Here is a 20,623-nt window from a genome sequence, read left to right as displayed (position 1 = left end):
CACACACACACACACACCCCTACAGCAATGTCCAGATGTGAGTGCTGCAGGCTAACCACTGCCTCTCACTGCCTCTATGGGGGCAAGGAGGCAAGGAGAGAGAGCACGTTACCGAGATAAAGACCTGAGCTTGCGCCTTCTCTTCCTCTCCCGCTCCGGGCTCTCCTGTTCACGTCTTTTCCCCCACCCCCAGCTGCATCCCTGCTCGTCCTCTACTCTCCATTCCTTCGTGCCCTCGCAGTCCTCTCCCGCTCCCACTCCTCACCCATCCAGCTGCTCTCGCCCCTCCCTTCCCGGGCAGCTGGTGGAGGAGACACCGCAGCTGCCGCCGTGCCCGCCGCCGCCGCCGCCGCCGCCGCCGGGTCTCCGTCCATATCCCCCGCGCACGCCCGGTCTGGAGGCAGAAGTCGAGCACCGGCCCGGGGATGCGGGCGGGGGCGAAGGTGGCGTGGCTGGGAGAGGGGAGGGAGGAGTGAGACGGGCTCAAAAACAGCTTCCAGGCGGCGGGCGGGGCTCCGCGGCGCATCTGGGCAGCAGGGTTCTTTGGGTCAGCGGCTGGGCAGCCGCACCAGAGACTCTTTCCAGCCGGCAATTCGGTGGGGTCCGTGTACTGCTGAGCTGTCGTGGCCTGGGTGGCATCCGCTGGTGAGGGCATACGCCACCCTAGCAACACCTCCTGAGCAACCAGAGCTCGGGAAACCAGAGATCTTGGAGGAAAGAGAAACCCAGGAGGAGAAAGGGACTCCAAGGAGCCCAGCTTCTCAGGGTTCCCTTAGGTGCTGGTGGAGACCCGTCACATGGTAGCAAGTAAGTGCCTTTTTCTTGCTGAGTGCCCATTCCCAGGATGGTGCTAGCTGCCATCTGCTGCCAGCCTGTCCGACCCACCCTGCCTGCCCCACCCCATACACACCCTTAGGGACCCAGCAGGAGGTTCTGGACTTGAATTAAGAGAGCTCCTTCAAGAGCAGTAACGGTCTGTGAAGGTGTGCTCTGCGCTGTATGTATGTGTGGTCAGTTTTCTCATCCCACCAGGTAAGCTTCTAAACACCAAGATGCTCTGTTAGTGTAAAATTTCTAAAATCCCTGTATGGTAATGACTTTTATGGTTACATGACACAATGATAGAACAGAAGGAATAAAAGCTTATGCAGGATGGAGTATACGTCTAAGGAATCTTATCTCTTACTCCAAGTAACTTAGTGATTTCAAGGCTGGTGCTTTTCATGTAAGAATCAACAGTATAAAATTTGTAGCACAATGTGATGGGCAATGGTGTGCCCAATTTAAATGGCTGGGCAATTTGGTATTGTTTGGACCAACAGGTTTTTGTTTTTCCATTTCCATTGTTTGGCTCTGTAATATGCATAGCTTCTGAAGGTTTCCTTTTAAAAGTGATGATGATGTATTCCTTGTGACTCTGGTTACACGTTGCTTCCAATACTTAGGATATTGGTCTAAGAAGGACAAATGATGAATACAGGTGGAATGACACACCAATGGGGTCCTTTCATTAATGGAAATGGTGGAGTCAAGTTTGGATACTGGCTAGAAAAATCTCTTGAAATGAGGAGGAGTTTGGATGGTGCTTTTTGTGGATATTTTTCTTCCTGGCTATAGCAAAATATAAGGAAGTTGGGTCCTGTAATAAACAAAGTCCTGAGCACCGTACCTGCTATGACCATCCCTGATTAAAGTTTCTGTAATCCAGCCTCTAGTTGTACAAATAAAGAAGGTAAGGCCCAAGAGGAATAATTTGATAAGGTTACCTGGCTAATCAATGATGAGCTGGAATTCCAGTGAAGAAAACTTTGAATGCAATATAAAACTTGATTTCCATTTTTGTGATGTCGAAGTTATTTAATGTTTGATTAAGCTTTATCTTTCTTATTTGTAAATGACACATAAAAAAACTTACAGATGCTGATAAGAACTAAATGACAGAGATTCCATGAAGGGTTTTGTAAAGGTAATGTCATGTGTAACTGTTGCTTATATAAGGAATTGTTCTGCATTTTTATCCACTTCACTCTCTAGCTCTCATTTAAAGTCCAGTTCAATATAAGAAAAAAAAAAAAAAGGTTTTGACAGGCCTTACACTAGAGGAAGTGAAATTCAAATGCAGATCATGACCTTCCACCACCAGTACAGTTTAAATTATATTCTAAATTGTAAGCCTCCATCCTCACAAAATTGTGTGCTTTGGCTGACAATTCATATTTAAACACTTCTGAATATTCTCACAATATGCTTTACCCTCTTTCTTTTTTTAGTTTTAAATTTTGTTTTAGGAATATGCTCTTACGACCTTGAGATGAAACCATCAAGTATAGTGGATATTGCTGAATTTGTTTGATCCATTAATTAACATAGGAGAAATCAAAGTTTAGGCATAAATACGCTATTCTTGACTGCTGGGATTTATCAGAATTCTGCACTGAGTGGAGAGGTACTGTGAGCTCCCTTTTTACCACCAGTGTGCTTAAAACAATAGGGAAAAAACATGAAATTGGATGTAGGCTCAGGAAAGGAACCAACAGATTCCAAAGGACATGGTCCACATGTTGCTGTGTATCAGTCTCCACTGGAGAAGAGGTTGTAGCGCTAAGCATCCAGGAACCGGGCATTCTGTATCACAGTCTCCTGTGGGAGAGGCTCTGGGAGGGCAGCTGATTTACAGTCCCACTCACTTTGATCGGGTAGGGTGAATGCAGGTCTAAAGCACACTGGAAATGGAAATGACACCATTTTGCTCAATCCCTCCCTTAGGGAAGAAGTACCCTAATATGCCCCAGCCCTGGATCTCATTATGACAGGATCTGTGAAGCAACTAGGGCATTCAGAGACTGACCCACAGCCCCACCATAGACTCTCTCTTGAAAGCGTATGGTAGAGGCATTAGCATGAAAGAGACATTCTTGATTCCTGGACGTCTGATCCCATTATTTCCACTAATGCGTATCAGGATTGGTCCGTTGTGAGAGGACACCTGCAAAGTCTGCCCACCTTGATTAGCTATCAGCAATGCATAGTTACTCACCATCACATGACACTAACTTGTATGGACAGATCTAATTTTTCCCTGCGCTGGTCCCCTTCTCCTCTATTAATGTAGCCTAACCAAGGCCATGCACACAAGGTCTCACCTCTACAACACTGAAAGAGGGAACCTTTAAGGCTGAAGAGAAAGCTTTCATTGGTGGGCTTCCAGGGAAGTTCTCCATCTGGTCTGTATCTCTTTGCCTTGCTGGGATCACGAGTTCCATGTATTTGCTCATTCATTGCTCTTTATAAACCAGGAGTATTCCGGTCATGCTCTGTGCTGATGGGGAAGACCCCATGTCTGGCTACCAGATATTCCTATTGCATACACAGTATTTCTGACTAGACTGACTCAGCTTTTGCTGACTGATACAGCCAACTCTATAGATAGTTTTGACTGTGGTGACAGTCAGGTGCCGTGGTGACAGTCAGGTGCCAGACTGACTGTATTAGCATCAAACAGGGGCTCGAGGAAAATGCTGAAGCCCCACCCAGGGAAATTCTGATTTTAAAAGTCAGAGATTAGTCCAGGGCACTTGGTTTTAAACTGGAACATAAGAGCGTGCTGACTTGGGGGCCACAGTCCCTGGTTGAGTATATGGCGTTGAGTGGAATATTCCTCCCCTTCTGCTTTAAATGCCAGGGTGAGGCTTCCCATTCACCAGCCTCTCATTCTCTGAACGCTCCCAGAGGCTGCAAGGTCTAAGAGCCTAACTATAGGCTATAATTTTGGCACTGGTCCGTATCCTGCCTCACCCTGATATGTTTCAAGGCTCCTCTCTAGTTGCTCTCCAACTTGAGAAAGAGTTGGTGTCTGTGTGTTTGGTTCCACATTTGAAACCACATTTGTAGTTTTGGGCGTAGTACAAGTAGACCCTGGAAAAGCAGGCCAACTGTTTCAGATGATCAGAAGCAAAGGTAAATAGCCAATTCTAAGAGGCCTCTAGGGTTCCAGTGAATACGCCAGTTCTGGAATTTGTTAACATTTTGTATTCCACAGATTCAGTGGCGTCTAAAGCCATAAGCCAGGAGGTCTCAGGATTGCTACTGAGTATAGAAGATACATGCATAACAAGCTCTCTTTTGTGTTATTCTAACAGAGGCAAGAATACATTCCTCCCTCTTGAGCTCTTAAATAGTCTCTGGCCAGATTCCTCTGGTCAAGGCTCTGACTGACTAGGGTCACAAGAATAGTTAATTCTGAAAAGATTCTGGCGTTTCCCCAACATGCTTATTTTGATGGACTGGACAGGCACAGCTTAGAAGTTATTGTCATATCCATAGAAACAAGGGACTCTGCTAGTGAACCATGCGGTTGCCATAGAGAAGCTTAAGTGTGCATAATTAAAACCCAGGCAACTTTCCTTCATGTTCCTAGAACTTTCCCTGCTTTCATTGCAGTCATAATGGTTCACCCTGGTGAGACTCCATCTCCCATAGACGCTTCCTGTGCTGCATCCTGTCCGGGCATTCGAAACCGCGCCGACCTTTCTTGGGCTCATTCCTCTAAGTGAATGTGAAAAGAGACCAGGTGCTAAGACTCTGGTACTACTCTGAATGTGTGACCTGAACTCCTCCTCCCTGGAAATATGACACTTACAGAGACCTCAGATCCTGATTATGTTAATGAACCATCGCTAGAATTCAAGTTTACAAAACTTGGGGAGAGTTCAGTTCTCAAAGGAGAACTTTTATTTGGGGAAAGATGGGGAAAAATGGCACCTGTCCCTTTGGATTTTTGCTGGTAGTTGTTTATTTCCAAAGCTGTTTTCCTAGTTTTTGAATGTAGAAGAATGGCTGGAATAAAAAAAAAAAAATCTTGAGAAATAAAATCAAAGTAAAATGGCAGTGCATGTTTTTGAGAAAATTACTTATTTACAGTTTTCTTCTGCAGAATGACATATTCTAGGAATGTGTTGGCTGAAATTGGCACGGTAAGGGAGTTGAGTCCAGAATTAAGTGGATGTATTGAAGTCAAAATAGGCCTACCCAGTTACAGAACACAGCTGCAGGCAGAATCCAGGTCCAGGGACAAAGGGGAAAAAGTCAATTAAGCCAGGCGAGATAAACTGTCTGCCAGAGGGAAGTGCAAGTGTAGGAGTCAGATAATCAAAGCTAAACAGGAAGCAAGCAGCTAAAGTGAAACCATAATCCAAAAGCAGAAAACCAGGTAGGTTGAAGCCAAGGGGAACAGACAGCTGCAAAATGCCAGGTGGATTGGTGTTGTTCTGGTCCATCTGTCCTTTATTCCCAAGCCGTCAGTATGTAAACTTTCCATTTCTGGATTTTAGTAATACGTGTACATGGTAAATTATGTTCAAGTAGTATAGAAATACTAACCAGAAGGCAACAGAGTCCTCTGACACCTTTTCCGTCCCTCTCCATAGATACAGCAGTTTACCTTCCTCTCAGAGGGAAAACATCAAGCACGTGCTAGCATATGTGCTACTGTGTGTCTAATCCTCATAAAACATTTTATTCAAAGCCGTTCTTTGAGCGCAGTGCAAGCTGGTCTCAAAATTTTGTTTTTCACTAATTTATCTGAGGAATCTTTCCATGTGAACGCAGACTCAAACTTCAGCAAAATATTCATTAAAAGGCAGTTTAATTGCTGGGCGAAAGAGTTCATGCAACTTTATTTTAGGAAGTATTACCAAGCAGTCCTTCAGGAAAAAAATGCACTTATTCACACTCTTACCTGAACTGTGAGAGAGGGCCCATTACTTCCATATCCTAGCCTGCCAAAGATTGCATCCATTGAGAAGAGTCTCCAATATGACTCTAGAGCTTTACTGTTAAAATTATTGATTGTTTTAATCTTATCCATATATTTCAAGATTTTGTGAATCATCTTTCCTTATGCTTGCTAAAAGAAAATGATAATATTTTTGTATCCTTTATAAGAAAAAAGCAATGCATCTAATATCATTTGAGTTCTGAACCTGGAGAAGAAAAAATTATAGAGAACCCCTGGTGAAAAGAGAATTTAGCTGTGAGTCGTTACAGAATTGGGAAAGATGAAATATAAGGCTGATATATCTATGCAGTGCAGTCAAGAGGTCAGTGAACAAAAATATAATCTCAATTGGTCACTTCACTAAAGCAGCTGTGGTTCCTACATTCTCAATAATACAGATTCCAGTTAATCATCACATTAACTGTGTCTCTTTCACTTGTGCATGCAGTACCTTCTAGTTTCCAAATGTTTATCAGCCTGGTCATTACAATCATTAGTTTGTTTTTTTTTTTTTACAATTATCTGAATGTAATTGGTGCAAGAGGCTTGCTGCATTGTCCATGTCTGATAGAGAGCATAATTGTTTCAAAATAACTTGGAAACTAAGTCATTTTATCCTTTATTTCCTATATTTCCTGTCAGAGTGAAATTGACATTTGCTAAGTTATCCTTACTCTATGGGTCCTAATTTTTGCTTCATTTTTCTTAATTTATATTATCTTGCTCTGTGGCCTACAGCTTTGTAAGCTACCCTAAATCTTTTGGTAAATGTATTAAGAGAATAAATAAATACGTATTATCTGTTTTAGAGTAGAACATTTTGTAATTTTCTTTGGCAAAGCTACTCTAGCATCTGTTTCTCACCCCTAGGATCAACTCCAGCTTCCCAGAAAGCGTATAGGTTAATTATGTAGATGCTGTAGTTTTAATTCCCTAAGGTGGGGAAAATGGAAGTGAGGAGGCTGTGACTGCTCTGGGCAGTCACCTCCTACATGTGCAGAATCTGTCCTCACAGCTTGACTGCGTTACTGGCAGGCTGCAATCTAAGAGTCAAACTGAGGGACAAGGGAAGCAACAAAGAATGGGAGAGGAGGGGGAGGAAAAACATTGACTTCTGGCATCCCCTTTCTTCCCTGGCCTTCATTATCTCTGAGAAGATGCAGCTGCAGTTGTTGATAGACAATACCATTTATCCACACAGCCCCTTCTGGGTAACTAAGCTACAGAGAGCCTGAGCATTGGCCCACTGATTGAGTGGCTGTGTCATTCATCATCTAACTCAGATGCTTTGGAAAAGGAAATAGAATGCCGTTAATAATTAGTTCTCAGCAACAGACATAAACCCAAACTGTCCCCAGAACCCCGTAACGTCTGGTCATGCTACTTAACTATGAGATTGAGGGGGTTGGAAAGAGTGGAAGGAAGAAGCTAGATTTGTTATCTTGGAGGGAACCGGGAGTAAAACATAAGATCGATGCCCAGTTACATTTTTTATTTCAAAATTAAGACCTGTTTTGCACCAGGACCTTTGTGGCAGAATGGCAACACCTGCTTAGGTCAATGCACCCACAGAATAAGGAAAATTCTAGAGCTGAGAGAGATAAGGTGCCCAGAGAGGTGAAACACATGTGATCTTTTGGAGAAGTGATATTCTAAAGTGAGTATTTGCCTCAGCAATTCCGGTATAAGCTTCGTCTCTCATACTTAGGATATCAGACAAGAAAAAGCAACGGAAGAAAATGTAATGATGTCCCTGCTTACTTTATGAAGGTGGTTGAATGAAACGTGGCTATCAGCCAAAGGAATCTTTCTCTCTAGCAGGCTGCACTAGATTCATCCCAAGGGACCCCAGCCCAAGAGAATCTGAAATTGTCCAGCTGGGTTGGGCCGCTGACTCCTAGATATTCAACATTAGCACCAGATTTCTAATATGCCGTCAAGAGCTGATATCATTGAAATCTGCTGCACTGAGAGGGTTTTCTTTCCCTACAACTCTCAGTACCAGGATATTGATCAGAGTTCACGACCCTCTTCCCTTCTCCACTGTCTCAGAGGCCCCAGGAGTCGTAAACTGCAGATTTGACATGATCACATCTAGTCAGCCACTCAGGCTGTGGTACATTGTTGAAGGTTTTGTGCCCATCTCAAGCTAACCCAGAGCCACAGTAGGTGCTGGAGGTTAATGATTGGCCTTTTATGACAACTGATTCAGAGCTCTTCCATCTGACTGCAGATTTAGGACATGGTTTGTGGTTCTATGAGCTTAGTTCCACTGCTCAGAAGCTGGGCAACAATAAAGGTCTGAGAAAATCTACAGTCTTTCTGGAGATTAAGAAAGTGCCTAAGGAGGTCAGCTGGTTGTGAATGGTCCGCAAGAGCTCCAAGGTATAGTTCTAGTTCTGGATTTTTTGAACAAATATTGAGATCAGGTCTTACATCTCAGGGGAACCAGTTGCATCAGGAACATTAGGACTGAAGATAACTTACAGAATCTGGTTGTGTGACAGAGCCCCTTTGCATTCCTCTGCAAAGTGGCAGAGGGTACTTTTCCTTTACTTGTTAACCCTTATTGTGGCCACTGACCAGAAATTTTTGGTCAAGGATCTGTCAGGTCCTTGGGTTCATGAGAAATACAATTCTAGGAAGATCCTGGCTCCTTTAAAACTTGCTTATTTTTTTCAGTGTAACGGGATCATTCAGAAACCCTAGAGGCCAATTTCACAAAGCAGTAGAAGTTTTGAGAACATCTAGAGAAACTGGGAACATTGAGAGGTTTACAGTGTTGAGTTAGACCACTTTCCCAGACTCATCAGTAGGGAATCAAAGCATTTGTTGTCTTAGAAGATTCAAGTAGGACTATTTAAGATGGAATCAGCTTTACCTTTTGTGTTCCTGGCAACCTGGCTTTCCATTGCCTTTATCACTGTCATAGTGGCATTTGTTAGTGAGGCAGGAGACCCTCATTGGGATCCTGTCCCCAGTGATTTGCATCCCTTCTTGGTATTTCAAATGCCACTGAGCTTCCTGTTCATTGTTCTTAGAAAATTCTCAGTCAGGTGCAGATAGACTTTGTTATCTGCTACTGGTTAAGATCTTCTAATCCTCCTGTGTATATTGACTGTGCCATTCTGAAGCTTAATGTCCTAGACTTCTCCCTCCCTCAAGAAGATGAGGGAAAATTTGACATACACTCTGTAGAATCTAGGCCAGCCAGTGTTGGAGATGATTTTAATTTCAGTCTCTGTTACTCTTGAAACAATAATTTTCAGAGATGACCAAGATAACTTGCTTCTTATTTGTTTACAAGTCTGTCTCCCATTGTCCTTAAATTCAGTGACTATATTTTATTAATATTTCCAGCACTGATACCTAGCACAGTGCTTGGCACTTCATAAATATATGCTCCACAAATGATTGCTAAAAAGTGAATGTCAAAAGCAAACACCATGGTTAAACTTATTGCCCTATATGATATTATCAAACTGTAGGAACGATCTTTTAAAGGAAAACTGGAGCTCACTTTTGAAAAATGTCTGAAATTAAAATGCTAAAATATAGAAATATAAATAAAAATAAGTATATATTATTATATCTTTTTGAGGAACTCACTTGTTTTACAACCACTCTCTGCAAGGTAGCATATTCCAATAATGTGTTCCAAGGGGTCTGAGATGGGTTAGGACATCTCAGGAAGGATAGAGTTGAGCCATCAGGAAATCTGAAGCCACCAAAAAGCCCAGAGTAGGTCAGTCCTAAGTTAGGCACACAAATGGAGGAGCCTGGACGAAAACTGGCTAAACCCTGGGGAGAATACAATTGCGGGGCATGTAAAGATAAGAGCCAAAAATCAAAAGTCATTTAAGTCAGGAAAGAGTAAAACAATCTCAGAGGCAAGAAAAAGAGCTGGAATAAAGAAAATGTTAGCCACACTGAAGCAAAGAGATGCAAATATGAGAAAAATCCAAGAAAATAAGTTAGTTCTGCAGTAAATGCAGTGAGGCTTGAGTTGGCTTGGGTGGGGTAGAGGGGCGGGTAGAACTTATATATCCACAGGAGTATAAGGGCTATTTTCATCAGATGTTTGGTCTGTCCTGATAGCCGCCTTTCAATCAGTCCTCCCGTGTAGAAATATTTCTACCTGTGGGACTTTAAATCATCAGGTAATTAATGTGAGGTTTTGGATTATACTTACAATAAAAAGAAATATCATCAGCTTCTTCTAAACCTGACAGGGATCTTGGAATCTAAGAGAAGTACATTCTGCCTTATTAACCTAGGAGTCATCATTCATCAATCTCAACTCTTTAGGCTATGTCTCAGGACAAGAAAATAATGGTTGATTATTTTTTTTCATTGGAGACCTTGGACTACCACTGTGTTTACACCTAGCAAGTTAGAGGCAATTGTTAGAAGAAGAAGCAGATAGAAGCAAGCAACTTGAAAGCAGGAAGAATAAAGTCTGAAAGTCTGATGATAAATGAGAGACAAATAAATAAAGGAGAAAATGTAAAAAACAAAACTTTGAGTTTTAAAAATTATTTAAAATTATGTCACAGTATACAGTTGATTATTGTAATTGAATACCACTAATATTTTGATTTGTCAGTAAGAAATTAAGTTATATTTTGCATATTCCCTTTATAAATTCCAAGAAATAAGGCAGTAATTTTAATTAAAAAGATGGTTAAACAAAAAAATATTATGCATTAAAGGATGAAAAATAGTAACTGGTACTTACTGAGTGTGTAGTACCTGGATGAAAAAATAGTAACTAGTACTTACTGAGTGTGTAGTACCTGGCTGGCACTGTTCTAGGTGCTTTATATTTATTAACTCATTCAACGCTCATATTACCCTATGAGGTAAATACTCTTATTATTCCCATTTTATCGTTGAGGAAAATGAGGCATAGAGAGGTTAAGTGCCTTGCTCAAGGTCACAGAAAGTTCTAAAGCCCAGATTTGAATTCAGATAGGAGCTCCAAAACCAAACTTTTTCTTCAAATATTTATTATAAAATATTTCAAACATGTAGAAAAATTGATAGCACTGTACAATGAACACCCATACACTCATTACCTAGTATCTTCAATTGTCACTTTATAGTATTTGCTCTATCACATATCTGTCTATGCATTATTCAAGCCATCAATTAATTCTTCTTATTTTTTGATGCCTTTCAAAATAAGTTGCAAATACCATTAGGCCTCACCCATAAACACTTCATAGTTCATATAGTTAACTGGAATTCAGTATTTGTTTATGGGCTTTTTTAAGGTAAAGACAAGTAAAATCCACAAACCTTAAGAGTATCATTTCATCAGTTTTGACAAACATAAATACCCGTGTGCTCCGAACCCTCAGGATGTCACACATGACCCCGCCCCAGAAGCTCCATCTTTCCTCCAATCCACCAGTCAGTTCCTACTTCACTCCTAGAGATTAATTTTGTCTGTTCTAGCATTTCGTATGAAATGGGGACGTAATCTTTGGTGTAAGGCTTCTTTCACTTGGCAGAAGGTTTTGGACTCATGTGCATCAGTGGTTCATTCATTTTTATCACAGGATTGTGTTCTGTTGTATAAATATGCCACAATTTTTATTTTTTTCTCTGTTCTATGGATGGACAGCTGGGCTGCTTCCAGGTTTTGGTAATTATGCTTTATATTTTTTATACTCTCCCATATGTTTATCATTTTCCTCTTCATTCCCTCCTAGAGATCTAAATTTCCATCTGAAACATTTGAAAATTATTTTGCCTTCATTCTTGAAGGGTACTTTTGGTGTATTTGTAATCTTAGCCTTACATTTCTTTTTCTTTCAGCACTGTAAAGACTGTTATGTTGTCTTCTGGTTTCTGTTCTTTTATGACTAGAAGCCAGTGATTATTTTGTCTTTGTTCCCTAATATATAATATATTATTTTTACATGCTTTTACTCTTCTGACCATGGTATCCCTTGTTAATATTTAACTGATCTGATTTAAAACCTTTATTAGTAGTGATATATAAAATAATTTGTTTTCTAAACTATTTTTTTCATCAAAAATGGTTAAGTTATAGGTAGGTCCTTTTCAATAAACTGTCCTTGAAATCACACATTTTGTGATTTCACAAAGAATTCCACACATTTTGCAAATCCACATAATCTTTTAGTTTCAGCTATTTATATATGGTATAACTATATAACCACGTAGAGTATGTATATATGCACACACTCATTTATACACATATGTTTCTGTGTATGTATAAAACATATAAGCACATATACAGTTTAATTTTCTTTATTAAACTCTAGATCCAAATTTCTAATTAATCTCTCAATTTTTACTTTTGGATGTTTCAGATGTACCTCAAATCCCCAAAAATACAAAACATTATCTCTCCCTGCCATAATCTCTAAACTGGTACTTTTTCACATTTCATATTCTCTATATGACATGATATTCAGTCGTAAAATCCAGATGTTATAGACCTCACTGTCAGAACCCGTGATCTATGTACCTAGTTAGAAATCAACTATTAGGTTTTTTAATTTATAAAGAGGTATTAAAAATCACATTTTCTAATTAACACTTGTTTCTATTTTTAAAATAATTCTACATGCGTATACTTTAAAATATGTAGATTTTCGAAGCCGGACCTGAAATACATGTTAACTGCTTCTATTCTTAGCTATCAAAATACTACTCTGAACAATCTTGTGCATATAAATTGGTTTGAGGTATACCCATGAGGTCAGTTCCTATTGCTCAAATTGCAAAGGTAAGATATGTACATTTTAAGTCAGAGAACTAGTATCAGATTTCCTTTTAAAAGATTTGTACCAATTTAACACTATCAAAAAAGTTTACTAGAGTGCTTTATTTCCTACATCCTAGGCAGGACTTTGCTTTATTAAACTAGGGCTTCCATTTTAAATTATTATAAACATGTTTACTTCTGATTTCTTTTATGTTTCATTGGTGTTTTTTTAAATTTTATTTTGATTTGAATCATTGAGCCATCTAACTTCTATTTGGATATAAGTGGATAGAGCCAACGATAATGGAAACTGCCTGATTCTGCTCCTTCATATATATGCTGCACAAAGAATACAGCACAAAAAAGAAAAACAAACAAAACTACACAAAACACACACCATCAGCATAACTAGGAGGCAGAGGATGCCCAAACTTCAAAATGCCTGTAAAGGAAAAGTAAAACCAAATTCATCTGCACTCTCTCTCATACTCCAAGTCTTTATAGAAAATACAGTCTCAATTTTCATTTTAAATGACTGACAGAAAGAGGATGCTCTCCCTAATTGTGAAAGTGCTGGGGGAAAAAAGCATTTCCACAAACTTCCCAATAAACTCTATTTTCCCACTCTGATTTGAAACTACAGTTTTTGTGTAGATTCTGTATTATACTAATGCTTCAAATTATGCTTAATGACAGTAACAAAATCAGTCTGGGGGAATGAAATCATGTGACAGGTTAAAACTCAGCTCTCAATAATCTTAAATCTGGGCATCCAAAACAGAAAATGGGGGGAGGGGTAATAGGGGATGGCAAACTAGTCAGCCAAGATCAAAGCCAATATATGGCAGAACCGGTCCAGTTGACATCAATAATACCTCAGCTAAAACCACCAAAAATATCGCTCTGGTCACTGCTACTGACTCCCTTGCTGCTATTGATTCCTAAACTGGTGAAAACCTAAAACTTCGGACTCTCTTACGCATAGGGATTCTCCACTGCCTCTCTTATTTTGTGTCATTAAATCCAGATTAGAAATCTTGAGCTGATGTACTTGATTGGCTCAGCCAAGGTCATGTGGTCACTTCTTAGATCCATGAGGCCCTGGAAAAGTCACCTGCTCCTTTCTATTTCTATTGCAGCAGGTCTCCCACCGTGATTCATACAGTAACAGATTCCCTAAATCTATGTGCAGGGTCGCCATTGCTAGGCAGCACCTCCTCCCTCCAAATTAATGTCCACCATGCTTGCTCACCTTCAATTTTACAAAATTTTACAAAATATTTGATTTTGACAACATTTACACAAAGAAAATTTCCAGACCATTCCACCTGACATCAACCTGGCAGCTACTCAGTGAAGCAAGTTATCCTAGTAAGCCCATTGGTTTGGGGATATCTCCAAAGTAGCCATACAGAGGTATCAATTATTTACACTTGTCTTAAAATTTTACAGCTTGTGAGCACTTTTTTGGTGTAGTTTAGAGGCACTCAAATGTCGATTTGGACACACCTAGGCTAGCATCTATCTTCACTACCTGTACAATGATAGAGAGGTCGTGAGACTCATCAGTCTCTGTCTCCTCATTTGTAAAATGGTGATCACAAGGGTACTATGTGAGAATATGAGGTAACAGAGTTAGAAACATCTAGTTCAGTGCCTTGAAATGGTAGCCACTCAGCAAGTGTAACGATCATTATAATTGCCATAATTATTACGGTAAATATTGGCCCATGCTCAGATGCTTAAAGTTTTTTTTTAAGGAGAATATTTTTTTCTATAAGAACGCACCTCTTTTCTCCATACTGGTGCTGGTACTGCTACTTTCATCTAATGTCCAAGAGAAATGGCTTGCACTTTAATCAACAACATAAAATATTAGTACAACTGGAACTTGTTAGAGACCAAACCTGAGTTGATTTTGATATGATTCTTGCCAAAATCTTACTTTAGCTATTCAATTTTTTAGAAAGGCAGTCTAATGGACAGATTAACTATTAATCTTTCTATATTTTTCAGGCATTAGTTCTATATTAAGATCACTCACCAGAAAACATAGGGCCTGGACCATACTTCATAAATTCCCCACAGAAATGCTTTTACTGAATTATGATTTAATGATTAATAATTTACAATCTGCACTCAGCCGTCTAAAAGTCAGATGCGAGCCAGTTTTATTTGATTAAGCTCTTGCATTTCTTTGTCATACCGCAGAAGACAATGCCCACTACCCATTCATTCACCTAGTCAACAACCAGAGTGGTCTCATTGAGCATCAAAATCATGACTAAGAAGTCTTTTGGAATAACTGACTGGATGGGGAGAGAGAATTAGCACTGACAGAGTCAGTACTGTGGAGCAGGCTTTCTGTATATGCATAGGTGGTCTGGTTTAGTGTTTGTGACCCTGTGCGGTATACGAAGGGTTGCAAAATTTACCCAGGCTATGTTATCAAGGTCTCATAGAGAGTAAGTGGCAAACTGGGGAGTCAAAGATTTTTATGCTGTGAAGTGATAACAGAAAGAAAAAGAAGATTATATTTGGACTACACAATAAGAAGACTGGCTGGCAAATTAAATTTTGAGGTTTCAATGGATGGTGTCCAAAAATATTTCATTAATGGTGACATCTTTGCAATAAGTTTATAACCTGCCTTTGTATCTACTTTTAAGGAAAATATTTTTTACACACATAAACTTAATAATGATATTTAGCAGTTAGAATGATCAGTAAAATATAAAAAAGCACTTTTACTGTAATATGAGAAGATATATGTAAAAATGCTTTTGAAAAGATATATGTAAAAATGCTTTTGATTTTATTAATTTGATGATTGTTAATTCAATGCTGCATAGGTTTAGTTTAGCTAATATTTAGCCCAAACTTTTAGGTCATGTGATACTCTAAAAATTCAATTCAAAGATTTTAGGATTGGAAAGTTGTAAAACTACAAGGTAGTAATATATCAGTATTTGGACCCATTAAAATTTTTCTACCCAACTGTTAACAAGTTCATGCTTCCACATTGCTAGTCACAGGGAAGCATTAATGTCCCAATCAACCTATTCCATTTTTAAATGGCTATTTAGAAAGTGCATTATTATCTTGAGCCAAATCTATTCTGGCTTCAGCTCATTACTCCTAGTTCATCTTATTTTTTAAAAATAATACTTAAGTCTAATTTCTCTTCTACATAAAATCATTCAGATACTTGGAAACAATAATGCTCTACTTCCATCTCTTCTACTTCAACTAATGTATCTTTTCTTTTAATTGGTCTATAGATGGCATGATTTGAGTTTTATCAACATGCTGACCCCATTTGAAGACCTTCTAGTTTACAGGCCTGCCTTTTGGGTGTGGTCATGCAATACAGCAGAATAGAGAAAAACTGCCTCCTCCATCTTCCTTCAATACAGATAAAGATTATATTATCTTTCTTGGCAGACATAAATCAGTATTGATTTATATTGCAATTACCAGTAAGTAAACCGCCTTGGCAGCTTTCTCTGCTGTAAAAACATACTGACTGCACTTGCGCAGATGGGTTGTTTTGGTTCAAATTTCAAAACCTTACATGTATTCCTACTATACTATTATTCTATCAGATTTGACCAATCATTCTTAGATATAAAATCATATCACAGTTAAAAATTCTATGTTTCATTCGAACCTATTATGTGCCAGTCACTGCACTAGGCATTTTCATCCATGTTATTTTATTTTATCCTTATTTAACCTGAGTAGAAATCCTAATTTTATGATTGACAGATTCAAGAATATAAGTAATTTAACTGAGACCTCTAAGAATATTAATAACAGAACTTAGGATTTGACTGTAGGTCTAATTCCAAAGTTTGTGATTCTGTTTGTACTAGCCTATAACCATGAATCGTTAAGAATCTATTTAAGGAACTCCATGTAAGGAGTACAATTTTGAAAACTCATTAAATATTTTAAAAGAAGAAGATTATATATGTCAGTAAGAGCAAACGTCAGTGGTCTGTAGCTTGTCTTCATAAACTGTACTTATTCAAAGCATTTTGACTCCCTCAATAAAATTTGATGTGTAAGGTATTACTATGCATGTATCTGTATGTGCCTATGGTGTATATAAGTAATTCTTAATAATCCTTTAATAAGTGTTAGTTTCATGCGTGATATTGAAGCAAGATACTTGAAAAATAAGCAACGTTTATGATGAGCAATTGTTAGTTTTTATTATTCTGGAAAGGGGGTTCCAAGTAGATGCATGCTAACATTCCTGTTCCCTGCTTCTCTCTTTAAAATTGCCTTGCACCCCATCCTTGCAACATCCCTTGAGGGTCTCAGGCATAAGCTGCCAGTGCTATTGTGAAAATGTCCCTCTCTCTGGTCATAAATGACTGAACCAAGAGGAAATAAATCCATAGGCTGGGCTAATCAATAACAGTATCTTTTTATTTACATTTTTGGATGTAGAGGTTATAGGCATATGGTGGGAACTTAAACTGAAAATCAAATAAAATTGAGGCAGGGGATGGCATTTTGTTCTATGTGCATTCTTAGAAGTAAGCATAAGTAGCCGTTCTTTAGATAGAATGCAGTAGAAATTAAAGGAAAAGTCGAGAAAACTATGATGCCAAGTAAGGACTTATCTCAGTAATTATTTTCCATTTTTATTTTTCAGGATATAGAAATAGACTATGTGTTCTCTCCTTGGATGTCTATGAGATTGATATTTGTCTAGTGAAAATCTTTCTCTAACACCTCTTGTTTAAGCTGGTAGGAGTCTGATTCTCAGAATGATTGGTACTCTGTTATGATTAACTTATATTTTCTTACTTTCCATTAATAGCAAGTAATGGATTCAACTATTAAACAACTCAATTTGCCCAGCAGTGGAAAATTCTGAATTAGCATATGTGTGTGATTTCTGTCTTAGGAAAATATTATAGAGGAAATTCAGCTAAGACCAGCACTATAAGAGACAAAATATACATATAGAAAATGCTACAGTGTCAAGTACAAAGTTTATTATCCTTAACTGCAATAATAAAATTACAAGGAGGGTTAAGGGGAATGTATAAAGAATAATCAGCCAGTTGTCGCTGAGTAGGTTCACTTGAAGAGTAGGTTTTGACAGAAATTGAGCTGGAAAAAATCAACAAGAGAACATACTTTTATATGAGAGGAAAGAACAAGGTTCATCAATGAAGAATTCATGCATGAAATTATATTTAATGAAGACTAATCTGAGTGACCCATAGGATGACTTGAAATAAAGACTAGAATTGAGAGAAACCTGTAAAGACTACTAAAGCAAGCCAGAGATAGAATTACAAAGATGACTATCTTGATGTAGGTATATGAACAATGGGTAATATTTAAATACCTAAGGAAAATAATTGTAAGAAAATTACTTTTTCCAGGCTAATTAATGAAAAAAAAATTTCATGAGTAATTTTCACTGTAATAAGTTTATATGTGTGTTTTTGTTTTTACAATGGCTAGAAGGTAAAAGAGTGATTCTAGTCTTGGGGAAAAATAGCAAATTTTGTTTTTACCTGTTAAATTGGTGTTATTGGTAGATTGCCTCATAGATGACTGAGGGAAGGGAGTGTTTTGGGAAATGTGCTTGGTAAATACGCATGTATGGTAGTTAAAACTGTGTTTGCCTATGTATTTACCATAAAAATGGATATAATAAAAGGGAAAAGCAGAACTTTAAAGGATATCAAGTTAAAATTTGGGAGGAATAACTAAGTCAAAGGAAATAATCAGACTAAAGGAAGAGATATAGAAGAGTGGGTCCCAGAGCTGATAAAAATTGAATTTAGAGAAGGAAAATCTAGTAAATGGGAGTGAAATAATTGGATTTGGCCTTCCAACAATCTCTAGCCACTTTTTTTTTAATTTTTTAATTTTTCTTAAGAACTTTTATTGAGATAGATACACTTAGACAATAAACATCACATATTTAGATTGTACAATTTGGTATCCCAATCTCCCAATTCATCACCCCCCAACCCTCCCCACTTTCCCCATTTGGTGTCCATGTGTTTGTTCTCCACATCTGTGTCTATTTCTGCCTTGCATTTCCTCTTTCATAGTTGTTAGCATTTGCCTTATGTATTGAGGTGCTCCTATACTGGGTGCATATATATTTATAATTGGTATCTCCTCTTCTTGGATGGATCCCTTGATCTCTATGTAATGCCCTTTCTTGTCTCTTGTAACATTTTTTATTTTAAAGTCTCTTTTATCTGATATGAGTATTGCTACTCCAGCTTCCTTTTGACTTCCATTTGCATGGAATATCTTTTTCCATCTCCTCACTTTCAGTCTGCATGTGTCCCTAGGTCTGAAGTGGGTCTCTTGGAGACAGCATATATATGGGTCTTGTTTTTGTATCCATTCAAGCAGTCTGTGTCTTTTGGTTGATGCATTTAGTCCATTTACATTCAAGGTAGTTATTGATATGTATGTTCCTATTACCATTTTCTTAATTGTTTTGTTGTTGTTTTTGTAGGTCCTTTTCTTCTCTTATGTTTCCCGCTTAGAGAAGTTCCTTTAGCATTTGTTGTAGGGCTGGTTTGGTGGTGCTCAATTCTCTTAGCTGTTGCTTGTCTGTAAAGCTTTTGATGTCTCCCTCGAATCTGAATGAGATCCTTGCTGGGTAGAGTATTCTTGGTTGTAGGTTCTTCTCTTTCATCACTTGAAATATATCATGCCACTCCCTTCTGGCTTGCAGAGTTTCTGCTGAGAAATCAGCTGTTACCCTTATGGGAGTTCCCTTGTATGTTATTTGTCGTTTTTCCCTTGTTGCTTTTGATAACTTTTCTCTGTCTTTAATTTTTGTCAATTTGACTACTATATGTCTTGGCCTGTTTCTCCTTGGGTTTATCCTGCCTGGGACTCTCTGTACTTCCTGGACTTGGGTAGTTATTTCCTTTCCTATGTTAGGGAAGTTTTCAACAATAATCTCTTCCAATATTTTCTCAGGTCCTTTCTCTCTCCCTTCCCCTTCTGGGACCCCTATAATGCGAATGTTGGTGCATTTAACATTGTCCCAGAGGTGTCTTAAGCTGTCTTCAGTTCTTTTCATTCTATTTCCCTTATTCTTTTCCGCATCAGTGATTGTCACCATTCTGTCTTCCAGGTCACTTATTTGCCCTTCTGCCTCAGTTAATCTGCTATTGGTTCCTTCTAGTGTGTTTTTCACTTCAGTTATTGTGTTGCCTATCTCCGTTTGTTTGCTCTTTAATTCTTCTTGGTCTTTAGTAAACTTTTCGATCTTTGCATGCAGTCTTTTTTCAAAGTCGTGGATCATCTTCACCATCATTATCCTGAATTCTTTTTCTGTAAGGGTGCCTATCTCCTCTTCATTTAGTTGTTTTTCTGGGTTTTTATCCTGTCCCTTCATCTGGTACAATGCCCTCTGCTTTTTCATTTTCTCTATCTTTCTGTGGCTGTGGTTTTCAGTTCCACAAGATGAAATACTGCTTGATACTGCTGTCTGCATTCTTGTGGAGGAAGCTATCTCTAGCCACTTCAGAACTCTTTCATTAACAAGGGAGAAACTGAAAGGCAGATTTCAGTAAAAGAAAAAGGATTCAATGGATGAATAAATGAAATAGAATGCGTTATTCATGAAATTACAAATTGTCTAATATTAAGTGAAATGAAACCAAGTTTAATAACTCAGATTTCTCTAAAACTCAGGAATTTTCTTTGAATGCATTTATTCAGTTTGCTATTCTCTTTTATTCATATCCTAAACTTTTATAATTTAAAATTTTTCTTTATATACCTGAATCTTATATAGAACTGAAGAAAATACTTTTCTTGCAGGTGCAAAATTGAAAATGGCTTCCCCAGAACCTAAGGGCCTTGTCCCCTTCACCAGAGAGTCTCTTGAAATTATGGAACAGCTTAGTGCTAAAAAACACAGCAAGGAACACATGGAAGATTTAAAGCCGGACTCTGACTTGGAAGTTGGAAAAGAGCTTCCATTTGTGTATGGAAATCTTCCTCGAGCAATGGTGTCAGAGCCATTGGAAGATGTGGACCCATACTACAAGAATAAAAAGGTAAGGATTAATTGAACTTATTGTGACTGCATTTTT

At 38.4% G+C, this 20,623-nt stretch overlaps 1 protein-coding gene across 1 annotated transcript in view; it reads left to right on the top strand.

The window, feature by feature from the left end:
• Positions 1-704: 704 nt before the first annotated feature.
• SCN7A (sodium voltage-gated channel alpha subunit 7) overlaps positions 705-20,623 on the top strand; it is a 76,236-nt gene continuing 56,317 nt past the window's right edge. Inside the window, exons 1-2 of the mRNA XM_057746816.1 lie at positions 705-807; positions 20,349-20,587. Coding sequence (XP_057602799.1) covers positions 798-807; positions 20,349-20,587 — 249 coding nt within the window. The 5' untranslated portion in view covers positions 705-797. The remainder of the gene's footprint in view (positions 808-20,348; positions 20,588-20,623) is intronic.

This window comes from Hippopotamus amphibius, chromosome 8 (assembly GCF_030028045.1).
Source record: "Hippopotamus amphibius kiboko isolate mHipAmp2 chromosome 8, mHipAmp2.hap2, whole genome shotgun sequence".
NCBI classification, from domain to species: domain Eukaryota; kingdom Metazoa; phylum Chordata; class Mammalia; order Artiodactyla; family Hippopotamidae; genus Hippopotamus; species Hippopotamus amphibius.
This window is presented reverse-complemented; position numbering and strand designations above follow the sequence as displayed.